This window comes from Sinocyclocheilus grahami, unplaced genomic scaffold (assembly GCF_001515645.1).
Source record: "Sinocyclocheilus grahami isolate Dianchi unplaced genomic scaffold, SAMN03320097.WGS_v1.1 scaffold1285.1, whole genome shotgun sequence".
Classification (NCBI taxonomy): domain Eukaryota; kingdom Metazoa; phylum Chordata; class Actinopteri; order Cypriniformes; family Cyprinidae; genus Sinocyclocheilus; species Sinocyclocheilus grahami.
In genome coordinates this window covers 214,267-235,836 of record NW_015506464.1, presented here as the reverse complement: position 1 = coordinate 235,836, position 21,570 = coordinate 214,267, and the positions used below count along the sequence as shown (strand labels likewise).

General features: G+C 40.3%; 1 protein-coding gene across 1 annotated transcript; it reads right to left on the bottom strand.

The window, feature by feature from the left end:
- Positions 1-773: 773 nt before the first annotated feature.
- LOC107568831 (uncharacterized) lies at positions 774-5,774 on the bottom strand. The gene is made up of 2 exons (XM_016254817.1): positions 4,151-5,774; positions 774-1,995 (listed from the first exon to the last, which is right to left on the bottom strand). Exons 1-2 carry the CDS (start codon positions 5,489-5,491, stop codon positions 1,597-1,599), a joined length of 1,740 nt encoding a protein of 579 aa, XP_016110303.1. The 5' UTR covers positions 5,492-5,774; the 3' UTR covers positions 774-1,596.
- Between the last annotated feature and the right edge of the window lie 15,796 nt (positions 5,775-21,570).

Here is a 21,570-nt window from a genome sequence, read left to right as displayed (position 1 = left end):
AGTGCATTGTATTTAAAAGAGAGTAATGCTGATATTCACTGTGGCATGATTTCTGCACATCCTCAATGCAAGCCAGCGTTACGAGCTTAAATTACATTTAACATTGCCCAGGTGTAAGGACTGCATGAATTTTTCCATACGCGTGACATGTTGCCAGACTGCTTATAGGCCACGTTCACACAGCAGCAGAGTCCGCTTGTCAGTCCTGCATCTGGGTCATTCGAACAGTTGCGTTCACACACGTTGCGCTTGTTTACGAGGGTGAGGACCAAGTAAATGATAACTGTGGCTTCAGTAACTCACAGAGACGCAGATATGAGCTGTGCGTCATCTGAAGGTTTGGATCCAGTCGCTGTTCTCCACCGGACTCTTTACTGAGATAGAAAAGCTGCCATTTATTCAAGATTCAACAGATGAAATGGCACCACAATTGAATTGAATTTTATGTTGTATCAAATGCGAGACGACAAATGTATTTTTGCACATCGCCATCGTTGATATTTACTTAGCCACCTTCGCTGTGGTTACAGGTAATAGACACACACAGAATACACAATGATACAGACAGTGTTCTACTCTGGTAAGCTGCTGTGTGAACAGGACATTGCACACTAACAGTGTGAACGTAGCCATAGTAACATCTCAAGGTTTGGTATTTCATACATCAGAATATTGCGGCAATATCGTTCTCATTTGTCGTCTCATTAAGATGCTAAATATAGAATTCGATATAAATCTAGAAAGCTGTTCTTTTATTTCTAGCGAACATTGTATTACAGTCTCACAACTTTAAAAATATACATTTTTAGAGCACTTAGAACATTTATAAAGAAACAAAAAACTAACAGCGAACGTTATTTGAGAAACCACAAAAAAGAGAGAAAAATAAAGTGATAGAGTGTGCTTAATCATGAGTAGATATACCCGTATCTGATTTCAAAACACTAGATTTCTGTCCTTTTTCACAAGGAAATGTCACAATCACCAGAGGACTTTTCTGATGTGTCATTAGCACCATCACTCACCAGGCCCAGGGTCGCGTGTGCTTTCATTCCCACATTAGTGTCTCTTCCCTTGGTACGAACAGGCTGGAGCGTAATGCTAAAGTGAACTAGCATACTGACCCCACACTGAAAGCCTGGCTGAAGGCTGCTTAATACATTCAGCTTGCCTGCTAGACTGAAGGTACGTACGCAGTTCATAAGCGTGAAACGAGACGTCATTACAGATTTAACAGTAGACTATTTCCTGTAGCATATTCACAGAACACTCGTAATATGATATATTCTCATATATTTGTGTACTTTGCCTTTTTCTTCCAGTAGTATTGGTTTGTTATAATACGGATTAAAAAGACATACCCTGCAGAAAAAGGCTTGACATTAGCATAACTAAAAGGTGCGTGGCATCACAAAGACGTGATTTTTGATTGTCTCACTGTGCATTTTGGAACTGGTTAGCATGTGTTGTTCTACATTCTGAAATCACATTTAACAGTGGAGGAAAGAAGGGGAACAATTTACTAGCTATTCCATGGTATCTGTGAGGTTACCAATAATCAGACTCTAGACCTTCCTGTGGTGTCGATCCGAAGCCTTACTGCTGTCTCTCGTGCTTAGAGCCTTGAGGTAAATGGGTGCTAGTCTTGATTCCTGGCTGGAGCTCAGGGGCGGACCAGCGTCTCTTGCGGGCATGGGGCCGCTCGCTTAGCAAACTGGAAGGAGAAGGCTGGACCGCTGGCGGAGACGGAGGCGTGGGGGCATGGGGCATTCTCTCCGCCAGCTCCACCGCGTCCTCTGAGCGTATGTGCGGACGCTGCACCTGACTGCCGGAGTGAGGTGAAGCAGGTGTGGGAGTCAGTGCCAGACACACGTCGCCTATGCTGAGCTGACGGCACTGCAGGCCATACAGCTGGGCGCTCCGCTGGGGACTGCAAGAAGACCAGCCGCGGTCCCGGACGAAAAACGGATACTCCGCTAAGACTGTGAGCAGCTCCTGCCGGAACAAGAACGTACATTTCGGTAAGGTTGCAAAGCCACCCATAATGACATTTCACACAGAAGGATTCACACTCGGAGAGAGAAATACATTAAGATTTTATATGTGCACTGTATTTGAAAAACACTTCAAGTGGCAGTACTTATCAACACACAGTTAGCTCAATAATCCTTTGTCAGAAAACAGAATTTGTTCACAATGAATTTCTTTTTGAGCTATCAACGCTATGTAGTTTTATGACAGCCAAAACTCTCTGACAAAACAACATTGTTGTGTTTTCTTATTGTTAAAAATACTTTATTTTGTTGCAAACTCCAAATATAGCTCAAGCCAAAATGAATGTGGTAATATGTTGAAGAGTAGAGGCTGTCAGTTCATAAAGTGACCTTCCCGATTCCTATCCTCAAATTGATATCTATTATAAAAAGCCAACAGATTCTCACTCACAATGCATCTAATAATTAAAAATCATGTCATGATGTCGAAATTATACCCCAGCATACCGGTTGCAACAAAACCCTAATGGTAGCTGTTGATCTGACATATTATTAACATATTATGACAATATGTTAATCTTAAGGCTATGTGATCCAAACAAAAGTTGTAAGCATGCACAATTTACACTTTCTCTCTACCACTAAGGCTCAAGGACTTTGATGACATAATTCGGAATCATCCCTCCCCTTACCTTATAAGCAGAAAGTAAAGCTTCCTCTGAAATCTGTTACTTTTCAAACATCTACTATGTTCTATAATGTGAATGGCACATAGTGCAACTATATAGGGGATAGGGAGCAATCCATATGCGTTCCATTAGGGGCAATGAAGTCTGCTTTCGTGCCAGTGTCACGCAAACCTCCACAGGGTGCACACAGTGTGGTCTGGTCCAGAGACATGACAGCACAGAGCAGATCATATTCTACCCTGAATGCTGTACCTCAAACATTGCAAATGGTTAGACATCTTCTACATTATAAACGGCACTGACGAGCAGAAGACATACAACCCGTGCTATGTGATGAGCCACTTGATATGCTCTCCTGTTTCAGTGGAAATTATGTCAACACACTGAATAACTCTGCACATTTCAAGGTACTTCAGTGGGACTTTAAGTAACCTTTTCAGATGTCTGAAGGATGTCAAATACTGGAAGGAAAAGAACTTCCTTCAGTTGAACAAGAAAAAACTAATTTATTAGGCTCCTCTACTGCCCATTTTGGTAATTATTTAGGCCACTTCAACATGCACAAAAAAATTTCAAAAATCTTGTTTTTAAAAGTTGTTTAATACGTTTCAAAGTCAACTGTAATAGGCTTTGTCCACAAAGTTTTGGCCTTCCGTCCACACTGAGACGGTGTTTTTATCAAGGAAAATGCTCTCCAAAGTGGAAAAATTTGAATACGCTATTTTCGCGTTGTAGTGTGGACTGTGAAAACAGAGGCTTTTGAAAACGATTAAGCATGTTTATTCATGTGACATGTATTGTACCAATAGACATGTTTATACCATTATCATGCCTGTTATGTGCTATTCACTTTCACACTATTGCTATAGATTTACTATAGATGTTACTTGGTACACTTTTCATATTTCACAGTCCTGGTTCCCGAAAATGTACTCGCAATTGCTGTTTGCGGCAAAACATGAGGGCAGTTGCATTTTAGATCAGACATACAGTTGTGAGTGAGTGCGACCTGGACGCGTCAGTGAATGGGGAGATATTTGCGTCAATAAAATGATCCTACCAGAAGAATTGCATGAAAACGTAAAGTATTATGTCTGTTCCGTCTGTATCATCTCAGTGAGGTGAGATGATACACCTTCTTTAAGGCTTTATGCATGCACAGTAAAGCAAATTTAATGTTTTCTATTGTTTCAGTGTGGATAAGAAACTTTTGGAAAACACTTGAAAATGCTAGTGTGGATGGAGAGCATTTTAAAACGAAAACACCGTTTTCAAATGTATCCGGATTAATGTAGACGTAGCCATAGTTTAGTTGTGTTAATGTTACTGGCTGCATTTTATTTTATCCTTTCTTATCATCACTTTGTGTAGTACAGCATTAATAAAAAAATACACTTAAATAAATTGACTTGACTTGAATTTGCAGTAAATTTTTATTTCTGTACATACTTCTTGTGCTAAACTCACCTGAGTGTTGCGGTCTGTGAGCAAGACCTGCAAGTGGTTGAAGCCGTACGTGGGTCCGGGTGAGATTAAGAGAATAGTGCAGGTGCTCAGGTGAAACTCAGGCAAGGTGTCAGCACTTCGCACGAAATCCTCTGTCTTCAGCTCCTCCACCCTCTTCAGATGGCCGCCGGCCAGCTCGATCAGGGAACCTTTGGCAAAATGAGGTAGGACTGCAGAAGGGGGTGGGTCAGGGCCAGTGAGCACAGCGACGGGAGGGTGGTAGGACCCTGCTGAGGGATCCCATTCTGTCTCAAGCCCATGGCTGTTGTGTTGGCTTTGCAGGACGTGATGTGACTTCCTCGGGGAGCAGGACACAGAAGGACTAAGTTGTGGGTACTTTTGAGAGTTATGGTGGGCAGATTGGCAAAGGGACCCCACAGCATAGTAGATCTGAGCTCCAGCCTGAGAGGCACTACCACCGAAATGGTCCTGAGAAGTGACTGCCCTTCCTGTCTTTGCGTCTGGTGAGGGGGGTATTGGCGTTTTGGGTGTTCCCCGAGGGTCCCTGTCCCATGGTAAGGAATGTGCACTTGTGCTCTCTCGTGGCAGAAGGCCTCTTCCGGTGGTCTGTCTTGTTGTGTTCTCCTGTCTTCTCCTGCCATTGGCATGTGGACCGTCTAACCTGGCCACATTGTCGTTCCCACGGTCATCGCAAGAGGGCATCCTTCTGCTAGGCCCAGACCCGCTATCTGTGCTTTCAACACCATTGGGCCATCTGCCTTGGTACCTGAGTCTGCTGTCTGGGAGAGTGTCGTGGGGATAAACTGTAGGCTGTGGAAAGAGGTGAGGAGAGAAGAGAGACGAGCTATAGTCTCGTCGACCGGGGCTGTAGGACCAAATTTCTCTGGATTCGCCTGCGTAGACACTTTTGAACATGGGCACAGAGATGAGTGGTTGCACACTAATTGGGGGGATGTCAGTGCTCAGCCAACGAGAGTGATGGGCAACGGTGTGCTCCAGTCCTCTGTCCACACCCCGTCCACACAACGTCTCTCTCCAGGATGCCGAAGCTGACCCTCGCCTCTCTCCCACCTGGACCGGCAGGTATGAGGGATGCCCGGAGGGAGTATAGGACACCTGCCAAGGCAACGACAGAGGAAGGGGTGGCAGCGTGGGCGGAGGGGGTGGTAGAAGATCCCCGCTCTCTCGGTGACCCTCCGTGGAGGGGTGCTGCCTTCGGCTTCGAAAAGGGGCGGGGGGTTTGAAGTCATCCTCTGGGGCCGGCTGATCTGACGAGCCCTGTCGGGAGTCCCGCTTTTTAGGGGGGAGACACTCCTTGCTGCGGTCTGGGCTTGGATTCATGGGACAATCCCCCGGGCCTTCTGGGCCACTCTAGGTTACATGAGCTGGGAAGAACAAAGGGCTAGGAGAAAGACATGTTCTTCTGCTTATCAGCATCACGCACACCACGTGTCACACACGGCCACGTTCAGAACTCCCGCTCACCTGAGAGAAAAAAGGGCAAAAAAATATATATATATATATGTATGCATATAAAATAATTAAATAACTAAACAAAAATAGTACTGACCTCTTGCAGTAGCCCTAAACAGTATATTTGATTCACAGATAAACTTATTTCTGAATGTCACTGCAGTACCTAAGCAGATTAACCATAGTGTCCATACACTTTCAGGGGCCACCTCATATGATTACCTTATTTTCTGTTTGCTTTTTTATCTGTTTATCTGTTGTTGTTGTTGTTGTTGTTTTGTTATTTTTTTCATGCCCTTATTTGTGTATTTGTATAGTTGTATTTTTATATTATATTTAAATTGCTTTTATTTGTATATTTACATTCCACCCAGTGTTTAGTGTTATCTGTATGCACCAAGCTGCTTATCAGCATCACGCACACCACGTGTCACACACGGCCACGTTCAGAACTCCCGCTCACCTGAGAGAAAAAAGGGCAAAAAAATATATATATATATATGTATGCATATAAAATAATTAAATAACTAAACAAAAATAGTACTGACCTCTTGCAGTAGCCCTAAACAGTATATTTGATTCACAGATAAACTTATTTCTGAATGTCACTGCAGTACCTAAGCAGATTAACCATAGTGTCCATACACTTTCAGGGGCCACCTCATATGATTACCTTATTTTCTGTTTGCTTTTTTATCTGTTTATCTGTTGTTGTTGTTGTTGTTGTTGTTTTGTTATTTTTTGCATGCCCTTATTTGTGTATTTGTATAGTTGTATTTTTATATTATATTTAAATTGCTTTTATTTGTATATTTACATTCCACCCAGTGTTTAGTGTTATCTGTATGCACCAAAGGTCTGAGAGTAACATAATTTGAATTCTCTGTATGTGCTGTACATGTGGCAGAATTGACAATAAAGCAGACTTTAACTATGTCTTAATGGCTATGTAGTTGCAGACTGGAACATCTGAAAGCTTTATACTGGGAGAAATAAATTGTCCAACTGTTCTAAATATAACTTCCACATGGTTATCACCATATTGCTGTTGTGCTACCAACAAACACACAAAAACATATACTGATAGACAAACAATCGAGAGTTTCTCACCCACACACATACAAGTATGGCAAGAGACTACAAGACAGTTCTTAAATAGGTTGCTTCTGTTTAATAAGCTGTGATGAGAATCTCCGGACTTATTCCAGAACGTACTGTAGTGATTGGGAAAGTTACCTAAAGATTAAAGATCACCAATGCAGAGGAAGTATGGCAAGAGACTACAAGACAGTTCTTAAATAGGTTGCTTCTGTTTAATAAGCTGTGATGAGAATCTCCGGACTTATTCCAGAACGTACTGTAGTGATTGGGAAAGTTACCTAAAGATTAAAGATCACCAATGCAGAGGCATATGAAACAAACACACACACACACACACACACACACACACCAGAAGGCTAAAAGGTTTAAAGCAGTGAAACTTGCTTGTTTCATTCACACCTTCTTGTGGGGAACTTTTTCTAATGTCAATCCAGCACTTTAAATTAGACACTTATAATTGACTGCAATACACTGCCAGCACATCTGGTCTCTTTCTCAACGCCTCTGTCTACCACACTGTCTACATGGATTGAACCCAATACCCTGCTGTTGTCTCCATGGAAACTGAGTCCATACATCTACAGTGACCAAAGAGAGCTGAGAGGGTTATATAGGGATTTTATCAGGAAATGTAGGCTGACAAAATGTTCACATCACAAACTGTACTCATCACACAAGAGCAAGCTGCTAAAACAACTTTAAGCAAAATTAGACAAAAAGGAGACATTTCTGTTTATTCTCAAATGTTCCTTCTATTTATGTGAACTAAAGTGCTAGTGCGAATTTTGTGGAGAACATATTAAAAATATGTAGGGAGCTGAGCATCATAAAACACAATATGATTTGTCAAGTGCTTCCAAATGCTTCATTTTTTCTGATAGTGTTTACACACTGTATTTGCATATCACAAGTCACATGCTGTAGTGTGTAAAGCAATTAAACTGCACATAATGTTTATCTCTCAATGCTGCATAAATACATTTTCATGATGCAATACATGACCCAAGTAAGGAAATCCTGGAATAATCATGTTACTCAATGAATGAATGAATAAATAAATTGTAATTTTTCATTCTAAACAGAATGGAAATGTTGCAAAATATAAAAGCTAGACATAGAAAGTAACTTAAATTATGTAAACGGATATTTATGTATTTTCTTTCTTGAGTTGTTACTATCCCTAGGTAAAGAGTTCATAACTACAATTTAAACATTACATACCTCCTGACAGCTGTAAACATGCCACAATTATCTCTGCACATCTCGTTTTTGAAAGTTGGCTACAAATATATTCTACACCCTATACCACAATCCCTATGCTTACTCCTATTCATTTTTACAGCCCTGCTTGTTGTGAAAAATTAAATCACTCTAACATGATGGTTCTGGATTATGTACTGCAAATGTATACATTTAGATATGATCTTTGGAAAGCTTAGGCATTCTATCATTTAAAAAAAAAAATCACAGTAGAAAAAACACTGACAGAATCAATCTGACAAACACAACTAGTCTTTAAGAGGTGCATTCCAGGCTCATTTAATTACTTCAGAAGTTTCAAAGTCTGTTCATTCTCACCAGCTTCTTCTTTTAATGCTAACTGAAGTTCTAGTGCAAATACTTTGTGCCATACACACTAGTGGAAAAACATCTTCGAAAAAAACACACACTACATAACTGCAGAGTAATTACTCATTGAAAAACACAGATTACGGGGAAAATAACATTTGTTTTACTTCCAGGCATGTCTCAAGCACACAGACAGTAAACAATTTTAATGCATTTGATTGAGATCAAAATGAAAAGCACTGCTGACCTGATGCGACTGACCTTGATGGGGTATGCTGAGCAGATATCCATGTGATGCCACTTACTCCTGCAGTCCATCACACCTGCAGCTCTTCTACACACACACAGACACACCAGTAAGGCAATGGTGTGTGCAAATCTATGGGCAAAATGTGGTGTCACACCATGTCGAAAGGCTGAGGCTGACTGTGAAAAAGTGTGAGAGTTTGTGCGTGTGTGTGCATGTACACAAGGCTGAGGAAATGAGTAATATCGTGCAGTGTGAGGCATGTCTGCTGTGCAACAACACACAGGCAGACCAGTTGCTGCTGTCGCCCACTCGCCTTACTCACTGTGAAAGGGATAAACACACACACATGCAGTAACAGACGGGTAATTACACACACTCCCACTCATGCTATCGCTCTCAAACACACACTCTCAGCTCTGAGCATATGCATTTACATACGTGATAAGCATGTAGATAGATAGTGATATATACTCTGGTTTCAAACACATCATTACACTGTAAACAATTTACAGGATTTATATGATTTTCTGACCATAAAGAAGAAGAAGAAGAAGACATTTGTATTATCAAGTCCTTTGGTGAAAAAAGGGCAATTTTCTGGCGAAAATGTCCAACTTTATTGCTTTGCATTGTGGAATAATCAGGTGTTTCATAGAAGTCACTATTATGGCGATCAGTGTCCCCTCTGGCAGAGCCTTTGGACATATTTACTTAAAAAAAAATTTATTTTGTGTTTTGATTTTAAAACAGTTTTGTGTTGTGTTACATAGTTTAATAATTGTCTCTAACCAGGTGTGCAATGGTAAAGCATCTCTTCCATGTTAATTTCAAACTACATTAATTGTATTAACCAGCCAAAACAAACCATGAGAGACATTTTGTCGTGCTTGGTTTTTGTTTCTGTGGCATCATACTGGGTAGTCTCATATACACTGAAAACCCACTGGATCAAACATTAAAAAAAATGGAGAATGTGGAGAAAAAACTTGTGGAAGTTGGAAAATGTAACCCACGTCAGATGGTTGGAAGCCCAATAGAATCATACTAATTTATTGGTTGATGGTGCTAAAGCGATGCTACCAAGGTGCTATGTGGTAGCTTCCATATAACTTTCTGCTTGGCAGCATCAATCCTCCAATTTTCAGAAGTCAGGCATGAGCCCATGGAGCAACAGAGAGTGTATAAGCTGCTATGCAGCATCTTGTTCCCACTCAGGGAAACAGAGTAACGGTAATCTTCTAGACACTCCCTTTAGACGTTCCAAACCCAAACCCAAACCCAACCCTAACCCTAACCGAAGCTACGAGAATACTTTTTGTATGCAAAGAAAACAAAAATAACGACTTTATTCAACAATTTGTCTCCTCCACGTCACCCTGGTGCCCTTTTGGAGAGTATCCACTGAATGTAAACAGTGTATGCTGTTCTGTGTCAGCTGCGTCAAAGTCGTTATTTTTGTTTTCTTTGTGTACAAAAAGAATTCTTGTTGCTTCGGAAAATTACGGCTGAACCCCTGATGTCACATGGATTATTTTACCGTTCTCATTGCTACGTTTCTGAACCTTGATCATGGTAATTACATTGCTGTCTATGGGAGGGTCAGAGAGCTCTCAGAATTCATCAAAACATATCTTAATTTGTGTTCCGAAGATGAACAGAGGTCTTACGGGTTTAGAACGACATGAGAGTGAGTAACTAATGACAGAATTGGGTGAACTATCCCTTTAAGCCTGCAAAGCCATACTCTAGCTGGGTAGAGTATATGCATATTTTCATGCTCCTGCAACATAACCATAGAAGGAAAAAGGTTTGTAAAGTGATAGTTTTAGTTTGATTTAAAGCATGTAGTAAATAAACTAACTTAAGTATCAAAACTAGCTTTGAAAGTCCTGTTGTTGTTGTTTTTTTATAAATACAGGAAAATTCGACAATGAATGCTAATCATCAACACTCTTAAACAAGGCCTTTTTAAGAGACAACACCTTACCAGACACAAACGATAAAGGCTCAAATGTAGGACCCAAAAGCAAAACTATAGATAAATTCCAGGAATTTGTAAGGGAAATCAAATAAGTGAATGAGAAATGGGCAAAAACGTTGTGGCCTGCATGCCCCATATATAAATTGAGAAACCAGTTGATGTCTCTTAATAGAAACACCATCTAAGCCTCTACAGTATTAAAATAAAGTAATGAGAGGAACATCAGCAAGAACCTGATAAAAACAGGTTCATTTCCACTCTGCCTCTAGATTTGTTTCACAATCTGAGTAAGTAATCTTCATTCTGTACATTGTACATTCAATCTGTACATTGCTCCCACAATAGGGTATGATGGGTTAATATGTGGCCATGTGGCTTTGCAAACGCACCCCTCCTTGACCGATTGGTGTGGAACACCACCTTCACAAAAAAGACACAACTGCTCCAAATGTCTTGAAGGAAAATCGTCAGTGCTAAAAACACTACTTACATCTCCAGACAATGTTATGGACAACGAACACAGGTGCATTTTATTGATGGCATTTTGAATGCAGAGATACCGTGACGAGAAACAAAAGTGTTGCGTTTATATTTTTGTTCAGTATATGTGCCAAGCAAGCTGCTGACCCATACATAACCTGCAGTAGGGGTGTGCAACGAAGCTAATATTTGTATTTGTTTCTGTGTATGTAAAACTTGTAAAACAATAATGCTATATAATATATAAAAGAAGGGAGAAAGCATGAAATCATGTTCTAATTTTTGGTCCCCAGTGCGAGCTGCAGGGTGAATCTAAACCACAGAACAATTGTTATTTTACAGTGACACACCAAACCAGGAGAAGGGGAGAGACGAAGTTGAATATGTAGTGGCATAAGTGCAGCTGGACCTCCTGCTTCCTTTTCTTTTGCAATCCAGAATGCTAGCACAGCAGAAAGCTTTGTGTGAACTGCGCTCGAGTCATTTCACATTTGGTGAAAGTGCTTTTACATTATATAACTTTTTTTATATCAAAAACAAACAAGCAAGCCCAGCCCAGCCCAGATAAGGAAAAGTAATGCAAAAGTAATGCATATTTTCATTTAAAAATCTCTCTGCCATTGTACAGCTTATACTCTATTCACCCAAACTGGTCCACTCCTTAGGTTCTGGAATGTGGATACAGATGCTTTCAAGGGTTTCTTCATCTGCCAATGGCTGCTACAGGCCACCAGCACCCTGCAGCATAAAGTATACTTTGTATATAAACTGGCAGATACATTAACATTGGGAATTTCACCACACTAGGACTTCTAGGGACTGTGTAATGTATGGAACCCATGGACTAAGTTTTCTAAGGTTTGTTGTGTTGTTTTAAGTTCCATGTGGAAATTGTACTTTGTTTATTCACTTTATAACTTTTTGTATGTTTCATCTTTTTAAATGCTCCCAACCTCAGAGTTTAATCTGACCCTATTTTAATAAATTGTAACAATACCATCCGATAAGGCCAGTCATTACACTGAACCTAAACGCCAACTCTCTCTACCGCCTCCACTCCTCTGAGATCTCCAATGCTGAGCCCAAACCAACCCTGCATCTGTCCATTATTGTGAGCTCAATCCAGTGGATCCTGGATAATCCAATCGTGGAAACAACCATAGCAGCACAAACCTCATGAATTCTGTTCACTGAGCTACCCCTCAGCCCCGAAATTCAGCTGCTGGGGGCTCCCCTCTTTCTCCCTTTTTTCTCCTCCATAGTAGAGTATATTAAGTCCTCTCAGTTTTTTTCAGTATTTTATCTACAAAAACCTATTGTCAAGATTTATAGGGTATGACAGGCTAAAGGCGCCTTTTATTTTTTTCCCTCTAAACCACTGGATGGTACAAAAACTTGGTGTAGCTCTTTCCAAAACAGCTTTTTAAGATGCACGTGCAAATTTGGCTGATCCTTGATGTAATTGTGGGCAGCAGAGCAAAGATGATTCTGTGCTAACTTGATCTAATATTTGATGTTTTTTTTTAAACATTGTAGATTTAAGCAGCAAATGAGAATTGCTAACATTATTGCATATATTTTGAGACAACGGTCTTAAATCATTTTCAGTTTTGTTTAAGATAATTAAAGCAACAGTTTTTCAATAACAGAAGAATATGTCAAAGTATGGGTAAAAATCGCCCCTGGTGTTTGGGCACAATAATTAATATGATAATTAAAAGATGGCTGACTTTTCCATTTGTTGACATGACATGGTTAGATTCAGATGGTAAATATAAAATATTATGCTGGGTGTTCACCTTGTTTATAATGAAACTATCATATTTACAAATATTATATTTTTTAAAAATCACTTGTTACTACTGTACATTTATATTAAATTACTATGGGACCTCCTTCAATGCTTTCAGAATCTTTACTTTTTTAAATAATTTTGTTTCATTTTTAAAAATATTTTATATTAAAATATTTTAATTACTGTATATTTATTAAACAAAATTAATTATTTTATTTATCAAAATAAGTGGAAAATAGTACGAACTTTCCAAAAGGGATTTTAAGTATTAACATTGTTAAATATATTAGCTAAAGTATTTATATCAATACTCTGTGCCGTTTGCCCCATGCTGGCCAGCCTTTTACCCTGTATGTGGGGTAAAAGGCCCCCCTTGCCACCTCATACATTTATACGATTTTTAAACAACATAAACCACTTGTTTGATTTATTTTTACACAAAGTATGTTGCTCCATAAATGTTAAATACAAAAATAACAAAGTGTAGATGAATGCAAATAGTCTTTCATAATCCACAAGAGGGTAGATACAGGACGGACAGGCAGGATGCACACGTAGGGACATAGTAGACCGGACGACAAACAGAGAACAGAACACACACCTGAACTAAATGACACAATCAAACATGAGGGAAAACTGGGTCACAGAACACATGAGAAATAAAAACACAACAAAAGTTCAAAATGGTGTGACAGTTCGCCCCCCTCCCGGAAGGCGTGACCTTGCGCCGCAGGAACAATAAAGGGGGGGACGGAGGGGGACTTAGGACGAGGACAAAGGAGTGGATGTGTGATGGTGACAGGGGATGGCAAAATGCTGGCAGGAAGGCAGGCAGACAGACAAATACTGGAGGAGGTTCGCGCGGAGGAAGGACACCCGGGAGGAGGACGACAAACAGAGTCCAGGGTGGAGACGACGGAGGGAGGAAACAGGAGGAGCCAGGGCGGATCAGACGGAGAGAGGAGCCATTTTGGAGGCAGAAGGGACCAGGGCGGATCGCACACGTAGGGACATAGTAGACCGGACGACAAACAGAGAACAGAACACACACCTGAACTAAATGACACAATCAAACATGAGGGAAAACTGGGTCACAGAACACATGAGAAATAAAAACACAACAAAAGTTCAAAATGGTGTGACAGTTCGCCCCCCTCCCGGAAGGCGTGACCTTGCGCCGCAGGAACAATAAAGGGGGGGACGGAGGGGGACTTAGGACGAGGACAAAGGAGTGGATGTGTGATGGTGACAGGGGATGGCAAAATGCTGGCAGGAAGGCAGGCAGACAGACAAATACTGGAGGAGGTTCGCGCGGAGGAAGGACACCCGGGAGGAGGACGACAAACAGAGTCCAGGGTGGAGACGACGGAGGGAGGAGCCATTTTGGAGGCAGAAGGGACCAGGGCGGATCAGATGGAGGGAGAAGCCAAGGAGAAGACAGGAGGGAGCAGTCGGAAAAAGGCGGGACCCAGGCTGCAGCCAGGGTGGAGCCAACTGAGGGAGGAGCCATGGTGGAGGAAGGGCTGATGGCTCCAGGGGGCCGACCGAAGGTGGCGGAGAGCCAGGGTGACACTGAAGATCCGGAGGGCCAAGGCGGCTCCGGAGCCACGGGGGACCAAGGTCAGAGGAGCCTGACTGAGCCAGAGGTATGGAGGGACGAGGTGCAGCCGGAGGAGTGGAGTCCCGAGGCGGCGGATGGTCGACGACAGACCAAGGCAGAGCCAGAGGGACGAGGGAGCCCGGCGGAGCTGGTGGACTGATGGGCCACGGTGGAGAGGAGGGAGCTAGGAGCCATGGGGGAGCCGCTGGGTCAAAGGGCTGAGGCGGAGTCCAGGACTCGGAGGCTGGAAGCGGAGACAAGGGATCCTCCAGCCATGCCGATGGAGACTGGCAGACCCGCAGCGATCCCACTGCACCGATGGTGGGCTAAGGGTGAGCAGAGGGGCTGCCAGATGAAAGCGGTGGTGGAGCTGAAGAGGCAGGGATGACCGGAGGAGGCAGGAGAGGGAGGGTGGGTGTGAAATCCAGACAGGTAGAGGGTTCACGGATGGTGTGTGCCGCCCACACACACCACATCGCGACTCCAAATACTGGGAGCGCCATTGACAGGGGAACGACCTCCGTGGTCGTTTCAGGGCAGGCAGATACTTCAGGGCAGACAGATAAATCAGGGCAGGCAGATAGTTCAGGGCAGATAAACAGTTCAGGGCAGACAGATATTTCGGGGCAGGCAGATGATTCAAACACGACCTCCATGGTCTTGGTTCAAGGTCATGGTCTCCAATTTGCCCTGATCTTGAACAGGGACTTCAGCGTCTCATCGTCAAAGTCGGTGGTGACAGCGAAACAGCTGAAGTCCCTAGCGAAATCCTCGATATCCTGTCTCCTCCGAGCCAGAGCGGCGAATCTCGCGGCCAGATCCATAAAAAAAAAATCCAAAAGAGAAAGACTTTAAACAAAAAAAAAACGTCTTCTGTCACGCTACAGTGAGATAAATGCACGAAGAAGATGAAGATGAATGCAAATAGTCTTTAATAATCCACAAGAAGGTAGATACGGGATCGACAGGCAGGATGCACATGACATTGTAGACTGGATGACAAACAGAGATCAGAACACAACTAATATAGTAGAGCAAATGAGGATAATTAACCAGACACACCTGAACTAACTGACACAATCAAACATGTGGGAAAACTGAGTCAAAGGAAACATGAGGAATAAAAACACAACAAGAGTTCAAAGAGGTGTGACACACACACACATATATATATATTCTGCAATAATAATAATAATTAATAATTAATAATTCCTTGCATTTATATAGCACTTTTCCGGGCACTCAAAGCGCTTTTACATAGAAGGGGGGAATCTCCTCAACCACCACCACAATCATACATTTTGGGTGTAGTGAAAAGCACTTTTTCCGAAAATTAGTTCACCAAAAATTAGTTTTACTTTCACGTGGTGTGACGCTCTGCATATTATCCCACTCTATGTGTGTTTGTGCTCCGCTCAGTTGCTCACGGCCCATGTGAGTGCTCCACTCATATACCGTTCATGCTCATCGGAACAGCAAAGTCCACTCGAAAAACGAGCTGACAGGAAACATGGATGTAGTACAGAATTGTTTCTGTCTGCAATAGCCCTACTGTGTTGTAACATGGTGTATATGGGCAACTCTGGTAACGCTGCCCTCTCATTCATTGATCTGCTAACCGTTATGTTATGCTCACATGTTCTGATAATAATAGCTTTCTAGGACTAAACTTTATTTGGATAATTGGTAAAAAAAAAAAAAAAGAAATCTCTTAATAGCCCTACTGTTAGACCTGAAAAACTAAAAAGCAATTTATTTCATTTGTAGGCCTGTCTTTATTTTTTATTTGTGCTATCATTATTAATTTCTTTATTTGTTCTTATTTTATTACTGACTGTTTCCTTGTCATTTTTTATTCAATTCAAAGTTTGAAATCAAGCTATCTCGTGCTACTGCAACAAAATTACCCCACAGTAAAATAAAAAAAACACTGAGTGAGCAAAAATTTGTGAGATAGTTTAAGTTATAACGGTAATTAAACAATGTTTACATATGAATAAAAGCCTACATTAAAATCTGTCATATAAATTGGTCTCTTCATTAGAAATTAGCCTACTGATTGCCTCCATGGACAAAAAAATTAATAATATAAAAAATATCTGACACATATACAATATATATATATATATATATATATATGACACATTCTGCAGTTCTTCCCTGCTGTACCGAATATCGATACTTTTCAAAGTATCATATCGAAGTTAGAAAATCAAATATTGTGACAAAATGTATTTTGTAGGGTGCCACAAGTTTGTTAAAATTTCCAAAGGGTGCCGCGACTAAGAAAAGGTTGGGAAACACTGCTCTAAGACAACAACCGACCAAGAACTAATGAAATACGGGGCTAAATATACACCAGATTATAAGCTCCAAGACAAAAACAACAGAATCAAATAAACTTAAAAAACATTGAATCATAGAACACAAGAGATTTTAACTGAAATTCAATTCAAATATATATCATGCCTGTAAACACTTCAACTTTTGCTGAAACTTGCCATTCAGACAATGAAATAGGCCATACCTCCATATGTTCTCCTTATGTTCCATATAAAGCAGAGTTTTGTTTAGACTGTCAAGTTGTATCTAATTCTTGGATTACATTGTTGTCATAACCATACTGTATAACTACTAATGATAATTATTTGCTATGGAATCCCCCCCACACCAAAATTTCAAGATTCTGTGTCAAAGGAGAAGCATGTTTATGCATGAGCTAATGCTGCTTCTCATATTCTTTCAGGGTATATCTTTAAGGTAGAAAAAAATCCTGAAATGTACAACCTCTTACATATTTTTATGAATTGAACCACAGTAATTGCGTAATCTGAAAGACGAATAAAAGGCTTTGAAATACTATTTTAGTGAGCTGACCTTTTAGTAGAAGAAGAAAAAGGCCCAGACAGGTCTGAAATAATCTGTAAATATAGAAAAGAATAGCTTACTGTAATGCAGTTGCAGCTAGTCATTGTAATCCTACAACCCCACACCATTACAGCACTGTCATTTCCTCTCCCTGTTCACTGCATACAGTTGTCAATTAATTGTAATGAACTACATCTGTGAAAATTAATGAGTAATTGTGGAGTACAACAACTAGCAGACAGGAATCAACTAAACTTTTTTTTTGTTGTTACAGTGGTAAGTCATGAGTGGGAGAAACTGAGATATGAAGCTACAGAGTGAGAAAGAGTGTAATAGTTTGAAGATAGAAAAAAAATGTGTCAAAAGAGCAGGGCAGAATAAGAAAGAGACGGGAGTAGGAGAGAAAATGTTAAAGAAGACTCATCCTACACAAACCCTCTATCTCTGAGAGCCTGTGGTGTCACAGAAACCTCTGAGTCAAACCAAAACTGTACACTACATGTCTCTTTCTCACCACACACACACACACACACACACACACACACACCACTCCTGTCCAGCAGATGCAGTGTCAGCGTTCTCTTTGAAGACGAGAACACTGGCACACTCTTTAAATAGATACTTGTTTGGATGGGACTAGATTGAATTGCAAATCATTGAAACAGAACTGCTGTGTTGCTTTTTATTACAATTATGGAATTTGAAAAGTTTTAGAGAGTTTCAAAAATTTAGACAGGTGATGTTATACGGAATAAATCATTTATGACCTGTTAGGGGCAGTATATGTATTAAAAAGAAAGAAAGAAAAAGAAAATCATTTCTTGGTCATGTAGAAACCTAGGTTCATGGTTCATCTTTAATGTCATCCCTTTGTTCATGCATTTCCTTCTGAAACTGGAACATACTGAATCTGTTGTGCAAGATGGCTTTTGGTCCAATCCAAAATGTGAAAAGCTTAAAAGTATAATGTTGTTAAGGAAGCATTTATGATTTTCTATGTGATATCATTATTTAAAAATTAACAGAATGTTTCATATACTCCCAAAATGATTGAGAATAAATTCTTCATTGCACATATGTTTACCACATAATACAGCTATCTAAAATTCAAGAAATAGCATATTATTAATAAGTAAAGTCATGTCTTATTAACTGAAATGTTTAGTGGTGCAGCTACATTTCTGTGCGGTGTGTGAATCATTTTTCCTGTGTGCAGCACTTCTTTGGGCTGATCATGTTTCTGAGCTCTGAAATCTTAATGATGCAGCAGAACTCTCCGGAAGACCAGCGGAGGTGAAGGTGAGGAGGAGAGAGCGGGCCTGTACTTTCTGACCCAAAGCTGCTCCACAACACTCATCACACACCAATTACTAACTTAGAAATATAACACAATACAGAAATATTAATAACAATTCCATTTTTTAAATCAAAATAAAACAGTTTTTTGGGGGGGGCTTATTATTAACAATTAATAAATAACTGGTATACTTTTTAAAGTTATGATTTGTCTTTCCTGGTACACGTGGCAAATACAAATAAAAATGTAATAATAATTAAGCTGAACTATAGCCTACCATAAAAATGGTCTATATATGAGACTCAGAAGGCTGGAATGTTGTAGTCTTTTTAGTGGTTATAGTGTTTTTCAGTTTTGGAGCTTGACAGACACCTCCAGTTATTTATGAAATAAAGCTTAAATTGTGGAACAAAATGTAAAAGGTTCGCAAAGGTTGATTCTGAATGAGGGATCAATACCAACGCTACGTTCATGAGCTTCTGACATTTTCGGTGCATGAGATTGTCCTGTTTTGTTGTTTCCGGTATGCCGAAGCATCTTGAAGCTCCGACCTCTTCTGAAAGGGAGCCGGTGAGCACCAACTCATTTGCATTTAAAGGACTAACCCAAAAAGAGTGTGTTTTGGCTCATACCCTAAATGTGGCCATGTTAACAAGCTATAAAAATGATCTGTGAGGTATTTTGAGCTACAACTTCACATACACACTCTAGGGACATCAGAGACTTATTTTACATCTTGTAAAAAGGAGCATAATAGGTGGCCTTTAAGTTACATTCCCAATATGCAATCATTTAATCTTGTCTGATTACATTGTGTGATGAATACAGAGAAATTCTCCAAAGTTGAGCAGTTGGTAAGCTGAGCCGGAGAAAGGTAATTAGATTAAAATAATTTGCCTGGGTCAATGGAATAATGCATGTTCAATACTTTTTCCCTGGGTCATTCCACTTTATTACACAGAACTTAATTTCTAAACTTATTTGTATTGTTTTCTTTGTATGTATGGATTAGTTGGGTTGTTACCGACATCTGGTGAAAATTTCATGTCAACAGCACCTTTAGAAATATATATAGTGAGAAAAATGGTGACGTGTTCAATACTTATTTTACCCGCTGTAAATAGAAACAGGCCATCATTGTCCAGGAGCTCACTGGGAAAACTCCTGGTACTTCAGATGGCAGTCTGCCCTTGAAAGAGTTACATGTGTGTTGAAGTGAGTATACATACAGTAGTTAATCTATATGATAATAGTGAGAGAGGACTGAGAGATGATGTTTCCAAACATCTTTCATACACATTCATGCTTTCTCTAACACACATCATCTACAGATCATATTTATTCATTTATATTCATCATTTAACTGTGCCAGTAATACACATCACCAAATGCAGTGGATATAAAAAGTCTACACACCCCTGTTTAAAAGTGTTTTTGAGATGTAAAAAAAATTACATTTACACATGCCAAAAAAAAAGACACTTTCCAGACTCAATGCCCATTAGCAAAAACACTAAATCACACACACACACAACACAAAACACAGGTACACCCCCAAAACAAAATCAAGACTTTGTAAAAGAGCATAGGACCCCTTTAAACAAATAAGGTATTTTTTTACAGCAGTATTCCTTTACAAAGATACACCCCCAAAACAAAATCAAGACTTTGTAAAAGAGCATAGGACCCCTTTAAACAAATAAGGTGTTTTTTACAGCAGTATTCCTTTACATAGAAGCAGTTAAAATATTTATTGTAAATCTCAATTTATAACATTAATGTAACCAAATTAAATATAAAACCAAAGCTATTTGCCACTGCCAGGGCATTAACGTTTTTATAGGAAATATTTTATAGTTTGTTATAGAAAAACAAGTTATGCTCAGAGTCCAGAGCCTCGAACAAAACATTATAACAGGCACCTTCCGAGTAGAGACCAGCACTATCGTGGGACCCAACGCAACAGAGTGCAGCGCAGGACAACCCGAGTGCGGGTAGAGACTCGTATGTGCGGGAGAATAAGGGTGTACTCACACTAGGCAATATTAACCATGCCCAAGAGCGTTTGACCCCCAAATCCCAGTTTGTTTGATTAGTGTGATCGCTCCGTGCCGCGCTCGGGCACGGTTCGTTTAGCCGTCCCTGGCTCGGTTGGAAGAGGTGGGCCAGAGTGCATATATAGATCAGTGAGTGTGAGAGCTAACCGCTCCGGAGTGCGGAACTTCTGATACGTGCAGCATGATTGCGTGTACATTTCTGAGTGGCAAGAGATAGATCTGTAAAGCAATATATTGAGAGGGCCGTGTGTTACCGCGTCCCAAACAACTCAAAATAATAAACCACAAAGTTAACAAAACGATGGAATGCACTGTGCTGAGCGAGTGCGCTTCTCTTCTGTCTTCACGTACTATCGGAAACTTCCTATTTCCCACTTATGAAGTCGTGATTATGAGCTTGTTGCACTCTTTTCTGTTAAAAATAACAGTGAACAGTAGTTTGTGAATGTTGATGCTTAGCCTAAATAATTTTATCGGGAACGTTCATGATGTTAGCGCTGGTGCAGTCTTAGGCCCACCCCAAATGCTCTCATTGGTTGAGACGCATGATGACACCCATCCCAAGCAAGTAATGATCAACATCCCACCCCTCCTGTGACCCATGGTTTGTCTGTATGTGTATTCAGAGCCAGTGAGCAATGGACTTTCATAATAATAAAAAAACTGTGTTAATGCACGATAAAATAATTGTCGGCGTTAATCAATTAATGCATTAATGCGATAATAACGTTAACTTGCCCAGCCCTAATTATTATATATTTATATTTACATTTTCATTTAGGCATTTAGAAGATGCTTTTATCCATAGCGACTAAAAAATGAGGACAATGGCAGCAATCAAAATCAACAAAAGGGCAATGATATGCAAGTGCTATGACAGATCTCAGTTAGCCTAACGCAGTACACGTAGCAAGGTTTTTTTTATTTTATTATATAATAAATAAAAAGA